Below are 13172 nucleotides of genomic sequence, written 5' to 3' on the forward strand. Positions count from 1 at the left end.
TATTTATTTGACAGACAGAGATCACAAGTAGGCAGAGAGGCAGGCAGAGAGAGGAGGAAGCAGGCTCCCTGCTGAGCAGAGAGCCCGATGTGGGGCTCGATCCCAGGACTCTGGGATCATGACCTGAGCCGAAGGCAGAGGCTTAACCCACTGAGCCACCCAGGAGCCCCGACGTGAAAGATATTTTAAGGTGGTGGCATCCAGGTGCTTTATTCTGATTTCACAAATGAGGAAATTGAGGCCTAGTAAATAAGTGGCCAGGTGTCCCACTAACCATTGTTTTTAGCTCCAGGAACATGCAAGCTCTTTGATACCTCTGCACCTTTTCAGATGTATTCCTTCTGCCTGCAATATTCTTTCCACTCTCGCATCTCCTAACCCTACCCCTCTTTCAGGGTCTAATTAAAATGTCATTTTTTAAGGGAGGCTTCTATTGACCGTCCTCCACCCCCACCCCTTATCCTCCTCGTTTAAAACAGGTCTGCCCACCTGGGTGGCTCAGTGAGTTAAAGCCTCTGCCTTCGGCTCAGGTCACGATCCCAGTGTCCTGGGATCGAGCCGGGTGTCGGGCTCTCTGCTCAGCAGGGAGCCTGCTTCCCTTCTTCTCTCTCTACCTGCCTCTTTGCCTACTTGTGATCTCTGTCTGTCAAATAAATAAATAAAATCTTTAAAAAAATAAAAATTAGAAAAAATAAAACAGGTCTGCTATTCTGTCTTCTGGTACTTAAGTTTTTCTTCATAGTGATAATCACAAGTATGTAATTATTTCACTTTTATAAATGCATTGTCTCCCCACTAGACTGTGTACCCAGTGAGGACAGGGACAATGACATCTTTGTTACCTCTTAGGCAGCCAGTGTCTGACACCAGAGACACTCAAGAAATAATGTGTTGAATAAATAAGTGCAAATATTAGCCATTCTTGCAGCTCAGCAAATGCCAGAGCAATGTTAGAAGCAGACTGCCTGAAGCCCAGGTCAGCATAACCCCAGCTCTTACCATGTCCTACACTGTGCCCACAAGCAACCACCCCTACTCAGGGTAGTTAGAACTCTAGTTCTTTGTATGGGTTCCAAGGACATTAACACTGTTTGATGTGTGGGTATTTAGGTTATGGAGGGTGGGTATGTGTTTGGATGGGTGGACAGAAGGAATGAGAGACAGAGTGACTTGCAAACAAGGTGCTGGGGTGACCTGCTGAGGGAGATCAGAAGAGGGGGATCAGTGTGTGGAGGCCTGGGGAAAATGAGGCTCATGTAGTAAGCACCTGCGCTGCTGTAAAGGTCCTAGAAGGCAGGTAGTGGTTCTTTACTTGAGCTGAGATACAGAACTTTAACTTGTACCCTGGTTAAGATCTAAAAATAATACCCTATTCTGAGTTCTTGGAATAAACCTTCCATTTTGGTGAGTCTGGAAGAGTTTTTGTTTTTATATTCCTATCACATTATATTGGAACACTTTCATTATACATGAAGGCAACTTTTATTCTTACACCAGAGTGAGCAGCCTGTTACTATAGCAATATTGAAATTATTTATATACAGTGTCTTCTACACACTCCTTGCAAACTGTACATAGTGGTTAGGAGAAATGAGCTATGATATCCAAAATTGTTTTCTCTCTTATTTCCTTTGTTAAACTTCTGTAAACTTTGTTATAACTTGATTTTTTAAAATTTGAGCCTCTTATTTTTAGGAAGGATTAATTTAGGGGAGTTACAAATATATCTCACCTATCAAACATTGAAAATAGCTCTGGAATAATTTCAGTTTTGCTGTGAGCACCGTACAGATACAACTGCTTCTTGAGATCTTTTTCAGATAAAGGGGTGGAATCATAGATGCCCTCTGTGTGTTTGCAGGGCCTGGACAGCTTCAAAGTAAAAGAGAAATTCTTCTCAGGGAGCAAGGAGCCAGTGGCCGCCTTTCCTGTGCCATTTGACCTGCCTCCAGAACTGTATGGAAGTAAAGGTAGGACACACGTGAAGGGAGATCATGGGTGTTATGTATGGAACAGTGCCCAGAAGAAGCCGTCAGTCTCTCAGTGGGAGGTTGGCTCACAGAATACTTCGGAAATACAGGTTTGCAGAGGCCCCTTCGCTGCCTTGCCTCGGGCCACTAGAGCTCTCATTCTCGAACTGGTTGGTCCAGGAGCCCCTCTGAACTCTTACCATTATTAAGGACCACAAGGAGCTTTTACTCACATGGGTTTTTGTATCTGTTGAGATTTACTATATTAGACCTCAAAAACCAAGAATTTTTTATATTAGTTTTTAAAGTAATAAACCTATTTATACACACACACAGACATATACAAACACACATATGTTATGTATGTATGTACTTACATATGCGTGTGTGTGTGTGTGTGTGTGTGTACACATATTTGGTGTTTTTTTTAATTGTCAAAAGTGAGGAAGGTGGCATTATTTACAATTTTTGCAGGCAGACCTCTTTACTCTCTGGGTTAATGAAAGACCACTGAATTCTCACAGCTGCTCTGTTGCAGTATCACATCACAAAGCCTCTATACATTCATGAGGAGTGAAGATGACAAATAATGGCTTAATATTTTGATGAAAACAATTTGACTTCACAAACCCCTCCCATCCTCTTAAAGGGGAGATCCCCAGGCTGCCCTCAACTATGACTTTCTTAGAGGCAGTGAACAAGTATTTTTCATAATAGAAAGTCATTAGAACATTGGTTCAGGTTCCTGGTGGTCTTGGAGGAAAGCTGGCTGGCATGAGTGGGACCGGCTCCATCTCAGGTCTGTGCCAGCCCCACAGCTGCACTGGTCTTAGCCCTAGAATGTCTGCCTTTAAAGCAAGTTTGTACTTACCAGACTCACACACAGCAGCAGTTGTAAAATCAAGACATGCTTATTAATTTAAAATGGCAAAAGGTATATTATAATCAGCATATTTTCCAGTGGAAGGCAGATGCCTTCACAGATAGCTGGATTATAGTCAATGGTGTTTGAGTAAATTCTGAATTTGAACAGGGAAAATGTGATTTTTGTTTGGAAAGTTTTAATGACATCATTGCATTAATATTCCCGAATCTCTGGTTCCCTAACAGAGCCAGCTGTGGCACTGAGTCCCTTTCTTCCCTGGGCGGTGCTAGATGGGCTCCAGCTACTCCCCCACCCTTACTTGCCCTTCCTGGTTTTGGTGGTAAACCAGACCTTCCCCTTCCAGTGGACCGGTTTCTTCAATGGTGTTGACTTTGTTGGATGTATCCATATAGTCTCATGCTGCCTGGTGTGCCGCTGCCTATGGCAGGGGACTTTCTAGAGCTATAATCAGTTGTATTGATAACAAGTTTAAGAAGTGTTCTTTTTTCCTTCTTTCCAAGCTATGTATATTTGAGTCCTCTAAATTTGTATTTATGCATCTTCATTTTTCACTGGCAAGATTATATCGGTTTTATCAGAATTTCAGAGAATCGGTGCCCCCCACAACCCTCCCTGCACATACAAATGAAAAAGAGGGCTTTAGAATTAGGCTGTAGGGCGCCTGGGTGGCTCAGTGGGTTAAGCCGCTGCCTTCGGCTCAGGTCATGATCCCAGGATTCTGGGATCGAGTCCCGCATCGGGCTCTCTGCTCAGCAGGGAGCCTGCTTCCTCCTCTCTCTCTCTCTGCCTGCCTCTCTGCCTGCTTGTGATCTCTCTCTGTCAAATAAATCAATAAAAAATTAAAAAAAAAAAAGAATTAGGCTGTATTTGTGTGCCAACCTTTCAACTAATTAAGTGACCTTGGGCACTTATTTTCTTTCTTTAGGCCTTCGTTTCTCTATTTGTAAAATGGGAAAATAAGATTGCCTACTTCGTAGAGTTTGTTGAAACGAGTAACCAGGATGCTATCTGTAGAGCACCTAACACAGTCTTCTGTTGCAGAGTTAGCAGTCAATAAATGTTAGCTGTTGTTTCTGTTATTTAGAATATCCAGTTCAGTTCCTGGCATGTAATAACCGGTGTTCATTTTCTCCCCTTCCCCTTGCTGAGCTGATAATGAAAAGAGCCTAAGGCCCATGTAGGACAGTTCCTGAACCCACCTAGTGTCACAGGACCTCACGGCGAAAACCTCTTCTTCCCACTTCCAGCTTTGTGCTGTAGTTTTGTTTTTTCTCCTCTGTCTGTTCATGTTCTTTTTTTTTACCCTATCCTCAAACCTGAGTTCTGAGTAAGCTTAGTGGAGGTGGGGACAGATGCACCATGGACTGACGGAGTTTGACTTCCTGTGGTCTGGCCTTGGGCTATATACTTTCCACCCCCAGCCCAGAACCTTGGCTAGAATTCCACCTCCTCCACTTAACCGTAATCCCCAAAGGTCTTTGAAGGCAAGAATGAAAGAGACAGAGGAGCCTTAAAAATAAATATCCTGAGGTTCCTTCAGTTCTGATAGAAAAAGCATTCCTGAGAATTTAAAAGTTTACAGCGGGGTAGTATCTTAGACTGTGCAGTGATGAATCTTTTATTTAGCCAGCAAGCAGAATATTTTCCATTGTTCAGCGGCGTTGTCTGGGTGTATATACTTCTTTGAAACATACATACAAAGGAGACTGGAGCACTGTATATTTTATTAGTACAGTTTTACCTTCCACACTGCTTTAGTAGCATGCAGAACGGTGCCAGTCATTCGGATATCACCAGTTCACATGTAACCAGCATTCCGGGGACGCCTACGGACTAGAAGAAAGCTGTCTTACTAAGACTTGGGAAAGGGAATAGTTCAGAACATTTCAAAAGCACTTTGTTTGAAAATGATTTTTCAAACCACTGTAACATGTACAAGATCCTGCTCGTTGTTTTTTAAATCTGAGGAACTGTACAGAAAGCTTAGCAAAGGAATATACTGCTCTGAACCAATTATAGTTTATTACAAGACACCGGCAGACATCCTGAAACCAAGACATTGATCAAATAATGAAGTAAAACACACACAGCTGCAGGTACACCTTGCTTTACGCAGGACTCGCTGCTCATCTGCTCTCTCCACAGGTGTATTTCTGCTGTGTGCAGACACTGTCTAGGTCCTTTGAATATGTCCTTGAACAAGACAGACACAAACCCCTGGCCTGAGGGAGTCTAAATTACTCTTCCCCTGAGAAGTTATACCTAACCAAACTCATTTGACTAATAGGAGTTGTAGTTTTAAAGGAAATCTTTCAGATCCTTTTGTAGTTCATAAGTGTGATGATTGGATATTCACACCAATGTGTGACACGCACCTCCCTCAAACCTTGTTAAGACCTTGGCACATTATCCATCTGATATGAGGGGAAAAAAAATCTTTTATAAAGCAGAATTACCACATTTAAATCTTATTTCCATATGTCCCACTTGTTGTGTGACGCTGAGCCTGAAAAGAATGAAATAGACCAGTATGTGATCTCTCTGGAGCTGTTACATGCCAGAGACATCTGCTTTGTACTCCCTTTTTGGCTTATATTCTTTGTATTCTCTGATACACTATAAAGCAGGTAAAACAAGGTAAGGCTATGTAAAGCTTATCTTATTTGGACTTAAAGAGTAAATTATATATGTCAAATTTAAGAATAATTGAAGTACAGAGCTTCAGAGACCATAGTTATGTTAAGTGATCTGGGTTGTTCACGTGGTATATGTGAACAGTTGGCCCTTGCGCAATGCGGGGGCTCGGGGCACTGGCCACCAGTGCAACTGAAGATCTGCATGTAACTTTTCACTTCCCCAAAACTTAACTACTAACAGCCTACTGTTGACCAGAAGCCTCACTGATAACCTAAATAGTTAACACATATTTTGTATGTGATATGTATTATATACTTTATTCCTGTAATAAATAAAGTAAGCTAGAGAAAAGAAAACATTATTAAGAAAGTTTTAAGGCAGAGAAAATACACTTAAGTATTGTATTTATTTTATTGGGGAAAAAATGCACATGTGAGTGGACCTTTGCAGTTAAACCCATGTTGTTCAGGTCAACTATAGTATTCTTTTCTTTGAATTTTTTGACATAATGTCAAATTTAGAAAAACGTTCTAGGAACAGTATAAAGAACTCCCATATTCTCTTCACCCAGGTTCCCCTTCACTTACATAATCTTGCTTTCTTATGTTAACTTTTTTCTGATCCACTTGGAAGTTGTAAACAAGATCTGTGCAATCTCTAAATACTTCAAAATATATTTCTTAAAAACGTTCTCTTACATAGCCACAGTACAGTTACCAAAATCAGGAATTAACATTGAATACTATCATCTACAGAACTTACTCCGATTTCATCTGTTGCCCCAATAATGAACTTTATAACAAAAGGGAAGTTTCAGGTTACATGCCATATTTGTTTAGCAGTCTCTTTAGTCTCCATTAATTTGGAAAAGTGCCACAAGAAATTTTGTGTGTTTTATGATGCTGACACTTTGCTGAGCACAGGCCAATTAGTTTAATAGACAGTGAGGGACATTGTGTATTTGATTTTCCCATTGTTTTCTCATAAATAGATCCAGATTAAGCACTTTTGCCAAGAATACCACAGAAGACATGTTGTTGTTAGTGCATCGAATGAGGAGTCACATGATAAAATCTCCCTGATCACTGATGAAATCAGTATTGATCAGTTGGTTAAGGTGGTATCTGCCACATTATGTGTATCTTTTACAGATTTAGTATATTTTAGAATTTAAGTTTTAATGTCTAGAACTAAGCTAATTAGCTGTATTTGTAATTGCTCAGTAGGTGAGGTCATTGAAACCTGGCTGGCACACAAGATACACGTGATCTAGATTAGCATATATGTAGTGTATATAATTCTTTAAAGTTCTTTAAACCATGGGCTCCCACATAATTTAACCATTCCGCCTGCTGCTGGATTCATGTGAAATAATTCCTTGAATTTAGATAATGTCGGAATAAACTTCAGTCTAGACCTGTCAGAATTATTGCTAAATAGCAGAGACCAGATTCATAAAGTATTTTTGTAAGGACAGTAGCTGATTCAACTTTCTAATCCAAAGAAAATGCAAAAGAAGTCAGTCACTTAAATCATTGTTGATATGCTTAATTTTCAAGGACCAGTTTTTGAATGATCTTTAGAAATCTGGGTTTTTTGTGTGTGTGAGAACCAGAAGAGGTTTTTAGACATGATTTTGATCATCTCCTTTAATAAAATCTATTTTTGTTTCATAGTGCAAACAGAAGGCTGACACCAAACTTCCAGCTTAGCTTTTAAAATTACTTTGTCAACAGAAACCTTTAGGAAATCTAGAACTATCAAAGTAAAGTAATTTTATCAGATGATATTGAAATCAGAACTTGGTTTTTAGCAATTTGAATTATTCTTCCTCCCACTGGGTAGATTGTTCTCTTGTGCTTTTTTTAGTCACAGATTAATACGGGAGATCTTCACAGAAGAGAGTATTAATGGGCTTCAGATAACACTGGTATCCCAGTTACTAAAGACTGCATCTCTGCTAGGTTGGTAACCCAGTGTAAAATATTTTTTTTATTTTTTTTTAAAGATTTTATTTATTTATTTGACAGACAGAGATTACAAGTAAGCAGAGAGGCAGTCAGAGAGAGGAGGAAGCAGGCTCCCTGCAGAGAAGAGAGCCCGATGTGGGGCTCAATTCCAGGACCCTGGGATCATGACCTGAGCCAAAGGCAGAGGCTTTAACCCACTGAGCCACCCAGGCGCCCCCAGTGTAAAATATTTTGAAGCTTTCCTTTGTAGTGCAAGCTGGCAAGTCTTTTGTACATTTGTTGATTTCAGAGTAAGCTGAAGTAAAGTGGCATCAGATATCTTCTCCTTAGTTCATCTCTTTGGGATCACACACATGTGCCATATACACACACTTTGTGTCTGATACAAAGAAAGAATTAAAGGCAATTGCTCAGGTGATAGGCAGCAACTTCTATAGGTAAGTAAGATATCAAGTTCCCTTGAAGACAGTGGGAAATGTGGGTATGGGTGTTTGGACATGGGGGTCCAAGTTCTAACTCTTTAACACAAGGGCCATTTCTTAGAGGATTAGAGGCTAGGTAGAATAGGGTATTGTACTTGGGTTTGTCTGGCTGGTAAAAGAAACCTGGGAGACCTACACAGCATATAGGGTAGTGACAGCACTCACCCACTGTGAGCTGAAGGTGGTGGTCATTACGTTATAGCAGCTAGCACTCATTAAGTACTTATTACGTGCTAGGAGCTGCTTTGAGCACATGACTTGAATTTATGGGATCCTAACTGCCCCCATGACACCAGTACTAATATAACCCCCACTTTATAGACAAGGAACCTAAGCACTCAGGTCAATTTGGTCAAGTCCCCATGGGCAGCCTGTCCACCATGTCCATGCCCCCTTTACCGTCACACTGTGCCACCTCCCCATAGAGGGCTGAGTTCTAGAGTTAGAGATGTCAGGTGCATGCAGTCCTCAGCTGACCAACCACGAGGACAGATGGCATAGACACAGAGCAAAACCCCTCGGCTGTCCCCTCATCCCCAGCCTTCCTGCCATGGCCTTAATGTTGGCCTCACTGTGTCTCCCCTAGATGGCACTGTCTATCATCTCCCCATTGTTGGTCCCCTCCCACTGGCCATCATCTCCCCTGCTGCCATGCGCCTCACGTCACATCCTCACGTCACATTGTATCACAACAGAAAGCAGCTCATCCCATTTAGTTTCTGATCTCGGACTCTGTGTTAAAATCGCCGTTAGAACTTGGTGAGAATATGTAATGCCAGGCCCCAGCCCAGACCGACTGAAACAAGCTCTGTTGAGGTGAGCTCTGAGGAAACGCTCCGGCAATTTGCACATCAGCCATGTGCGGGAACCACCATGCTGACGTGGTGAAGTTCAAAATTCCACCCCCAAGGCCTGCCTGCTTGTCTGACTACCCTCTTGGACCGCAAACTAAGAGGACCTCAGCTTTGGCTAGCAGAGCACCTGGCATCCAACCAGCACTGACAGATCTCAGATACATGCAGGACTGTTTCCTGAGGCAAGGTTTCCTTTCATGGGATAATTTAGGAGGATTGCTTAGAACAGGCTTTCATCTAAGCCAGAAACTGTTAGTGCTGACTTCCAGTAATGGTAGCAAGACAACAGAGTCACAGCCACCTCCTACATTCCTGTTAGCCCTTCTGTGTCTCTGCCCCAGGGTAGTGGTGAGCCTTGCATCGGGCATGGCACATGGTCAGCCTGTGGATACAGGCATTTGCTCACTTAGCCAGCAGTGTGTCTGGGGACTCGCCAGTGCCGCTTGGTCATCATTGGCTGATTGTGGCAGTCTCTGCGTTGCTGGCTGGCCGGCGGGTGTTTGCATCACGAACCCTGCCTCGAAGAATCTAACAGCTCCTCACCTAGCAAGGATCGGGTGTCCTTTACTTTGGGGATGAAGTGGAGCAGATGTTACCCAGTGGGGCAGTTTGCAGGAAAAGATGGGAGAAGTCCGGCCACAGAAGACTGTTCCTGGGGCAGGAGAGCCAGTGCTCGGTTCAGGCCAGTGGGGAGCTGTGGGGAGTCTCCAGTGCTGCCGAACCTTCAGCCTTTTATGAAGCAAGCGTGTTGCACAGGCACAGGATTATGGCTCTCTCACGGGCTTGTTTAACAAGCTAGCCTCAGGCTTTCACACCATCTCAAGGCCAAAGACAAGAAAACGGGCTTCTGCTAACTTGTTGCCATCTTTGGCCTTCTTTCCCTGCGCGTCCTGCTGCGTGCTGCTGTCTGCATGCTTGCGTGGCCGTTATTCCACACCAGGGACGGTGAGGAGAGCCTCCTGTTGTTTGCCAGGTCATCCTCTGAGCTGCCATCTGCCTCTGTTGGGGAAGAGGAGGAAGCTTCCCCGCGAGCGGCTTAGTAGTGCTGGGCAGTGGCTTCCACTGATGGTACCTCTCACACCCCTGCTGTGCGGCTGTCTCACTCCGGGCACTCACTCCTTCAGAGCTGTTGGAGCTCCCCTCCTTATCAGGACAGTTACGTGGAGCTCCATTCCTAACCCTGGGAGTGCATTTACACCCTACCCATACTGCTGTTCTTTTGAATTGGTTTGACTCCAGCAGTAATGATGGTAAAAGTGATCAGAGTTTGTCAATTTCTGAAACCCCAGTTAAAAGGGGCTGGGAGGAAGTTCGTGTTTATTGAGCACCTACGATATGCTGGGAACTTAAGGGTTCTTAAGGGGGTGCCTGGGTGGCACAGTTGGTTAAGGGTCCGAATCTTTGTTTTGGCTCAGGTTGTGATCTCGGGGTTGGGAGATTGAGCCCCACTTTGGGCTCTGGAATCAGCACAGAGTCAGCTTGAGATTCGTTCGCTTCCCTTCCCCACCCCCACATGTGCTCACACGCACTCACTCATAAATCTGTACAAAGAGGGGAGCGGTTCTTAACGACGTGTAGACTCTGACACGTGGGTGGTTTTATCCTAGTGGGTAAGTGAATTTTTTGTAATCCTGCCTGTTCAAATAAGTATTATACAACTATAATGTGTTTTGTTTTTTTCCCCAGATCGGCCATGGATTTGGAACATTCCTTATACCAAAGCACCAGATACACATGGGAATATGTGGGTTCCCTCCTGAGAATCTTAAAGCACTGTGAAATTTAGGTGCAAGACATCAAGCCCCAAATAATGAATGTTCTTATTTGTGCTGGATGTTTACCCTTCGAGTTTTATCTACACCCTTAACAAAACTCTGCGTAGCTCACTATTGTGAGCACGGATGCTGGTTACACTTTTGATAGTCATTAACAGTGTCCCTTAATTCACTTTTTTAAGCTTCGGAATGAAAGCCATCAAACTCGACAATGTTGAATATAGACACAAAGTCATCCTCAAAGTGATACATGGAATTTCATGGTGGTGTTCGCTCTTCCGAAGTGAAGACTGACTATGTGTGTTGTACTCCGTCCGTCCTGCTCTTCAGCCAAGCAGGGGAAGAATGTGACCGTTTGCTTATCACCTGGCCCTCCGCTTTCTGAGTGCTGTCTCGGAACTGCTGGCCCTGAGGCTGCCCATGTTCCTAGCCTGTCTCTGAGGTCAGTGTGGCTACTCTTCTGACACACCAAGTCCTGCTACCTCCCGTCGTCCTGCAGCTTCCCGAGGCTTCGCATCCCAGCACCGTGCTAGCTGCCTCTCTGCTTACAGATGGGTCCTGCCATTTCCTCGCCTGTCCCCAGAGCGGATGGGTGTCTTTCATCCCCGCAAGTTTCCAGAAGAGACAGCTCACAGAACCATATAAAAGCACAAGTATGTTACTTGCAAGAAATCCTGAAAGGTAACCTAAATTGGTGCCTTCAGTTTACAGTCAAGGAAATAGAAGCCCAGAAAGGCTCAGGATGTCCCCCACATCACAGCTGGTTTGGGTCCAAGCTGTGAATGTTTCCACTTTAAGTACATCTGTCCTTTGTATTTAGGAATCGCGTTCTCCTAGGATGATGTAGACCTTCTTTTCCACGTGAGGTTGATACCCAGTTTGTCTCCAGCCTTTTTATCTTACAACTTTCAAGAGTTGTTGAATATTAATTTTGAAAGATTTCTGAAGATACCTTTTCAGACTGTTTCCCAGGCCTATGATTTTCACCTTAGGACCTGGCAGGGCAGAGCAGTGGTGCTGCCATAGAGAAGTCTGGGAAGCCAGCTGCGGTCCCTCTACTCTGCTGTCACTTCGCTTTACCTATTTTATATTTTGGGATTCTGTAAAAGATATTATCTGGGATTCTGTGTGTATGTGTGCTCACGCTGCTTAAAAAAAAAAAAAAAGTTGAAAAGCCACTGAATTACTCCTCTTACCTGTGTAGTGAACTGGTTATACTAAGGCTTGAACCTTCAGGACCCCGCCTTTTACTTCCCAGAATGTGCAGACCCTCACCACATGAGCCGGGAAGGCATGGGAAGGCCCCCGGGGCTGGCCCAGAGCGGGTGCCCTGCAGTCTGTCTGTCCATAGGCCTTGCAGGGGCCCCGAGATTCTCACCACCATGGTGGTCCCATCCTGGGTGGGGGTGGGGCAGCTGTGTCACCAGGACAGTGAGCAGGCTGCCTGGGCCCTGTGGGATGGGTTCAGCTACTCGAGAGGACAGTGGCAGCTTGATAGCGGTCACTGGTTGAGTCTGTCACACAGGTCCATTGCTCATCTGATCCAGGTCGCTGCAGAGTGGGTCGGAGCTCGGAGTTTGCCTCCTCTGCCACTTACGGCTGTGTGACCTAGACCAGGTTATTTAACTTCTCTGTGCCTTGGTCCCCTCAACTGTAAAATGGGAGTGGTGGTGGTAACACTCCTCACAGAGGAAGATGGAGAGTGGTGAGTGAATGTGTGAAGATACTCCGAGCCCGCACATGGTGAGAACCGTCTGGTGATTGCTCCTGCTGTGGCCACAGGTGATCCATTAGGATTAGCCTCCTTTTCCTAATGAGACTGGGACTCAGACATGTGTAGTGCTTGCGCAGGGTCCTACTTCTAGAAAGTGCTCTCCCAGTATTTGAACTCGGGTCTGGCAGGGTCCAAGGCCTGTTTTCTGCCAGGTAGCCCAACTCCCAGGCAGCATGGTATGTGAGGAGAGGGATGGATTTTACCCCCCAGTGTGTTGTGGACAAACACTTGTACAGAATCAGGTGCTTGGATGTTACAGGACTGTCAGATTACAGTGGAAGTTTCTAAATGCTTATCTTCTGTACTCCTCACAGACCAGCCCTTGTCCGTGGGCTGTATTTCAAGTAACATTCCTCTACCCTTGGTGGGGACCCAAAGGGGCCCCTCTGAAAACAGAGAAGTTCCAGAATGGGTGGCTAGGTACATCAAGATAACATTAGGGGAAGCCCATGGTCAAGGGTTATGCATTTAGTGGTTGTCCAGGCCCAACTGTTAACAGTAGCCTTCTATGCCCTTCACCCTGGTCAGGATGGGCTAAGGGAAGACAGGCCGGCATAGATAGGTGGGTCATAATGTGAGCTTTCTGGGTATAGGTGATCGCACACATGGAAGACAAGGCCCAAGAATAATCAACATGGGAACCCAAAAAGCAAGCAGTTCTGCCCCATCTGGTCCTTTTTAAAAATGGGACTAACTGAATTACCCAAAGTGCTACAAAAAAGCATCATCAAATGTGTCTGTTAATGTCTGAAGAAATTCCATTATTTTCAGGTTGGGGTTCAACAATTCTTTCTCCCTGATTCGAGGAACACTCATCTCACCCT

General features: G+C 44.3%; 1 protein-coding gene and 1 non-coding gene across 3 annotated transcripts in view; both read left to right on the forward strand.

Annotated features, from left to right (window-relative positions):
* TDP1 (tyrosyl-DNA phosphodiesterase 1) overlaps positions 1-11811 on the forward strand; it is an 85159-nt gene extending 73348 nt beyond the window's left edge. For both annotated transcript variants that reach the window (XM_044229959.1, XM_044229960.1), the window contains 2 exons: positions 1862-1970; positions 10486-11811. In XM_044229959.1, the coding sequence (XP_044085894.1) occupies positions 1862-1970; positions 10486-10559 (183 nt within the window). In that variant the 3' untranslated portion in view covers positions 10560-11811. The remainder of the gene's footprint in view (positions 1-1861; positions 1971-10485) is intronic.
* LOC122894753 lies at positions 5173-5276 on the forward strand. The gene has a single exon (XR_006381824.1). It is a non-coding gene; the product is annotated as a small nucleolar RNA U13 (small nucleolar RNA).
* Positions 11812-13172: the final 1361 nt, after the last annotated feature.

The sequence above is a fragment of the Neovison vison genome, chromosome 13 (assembly GCF_020171115.1).
Source record: "Neovison vison isolate M4711 chromosome 13, ASM_NN_V1, whole genome shotgun sequence".
Classification (NCBI taxonomy): Eukaryota; Metazoa; Chordata; class Mammalia; order Carnivora; family Mustelidae; genus Neogale; species Neogale vison.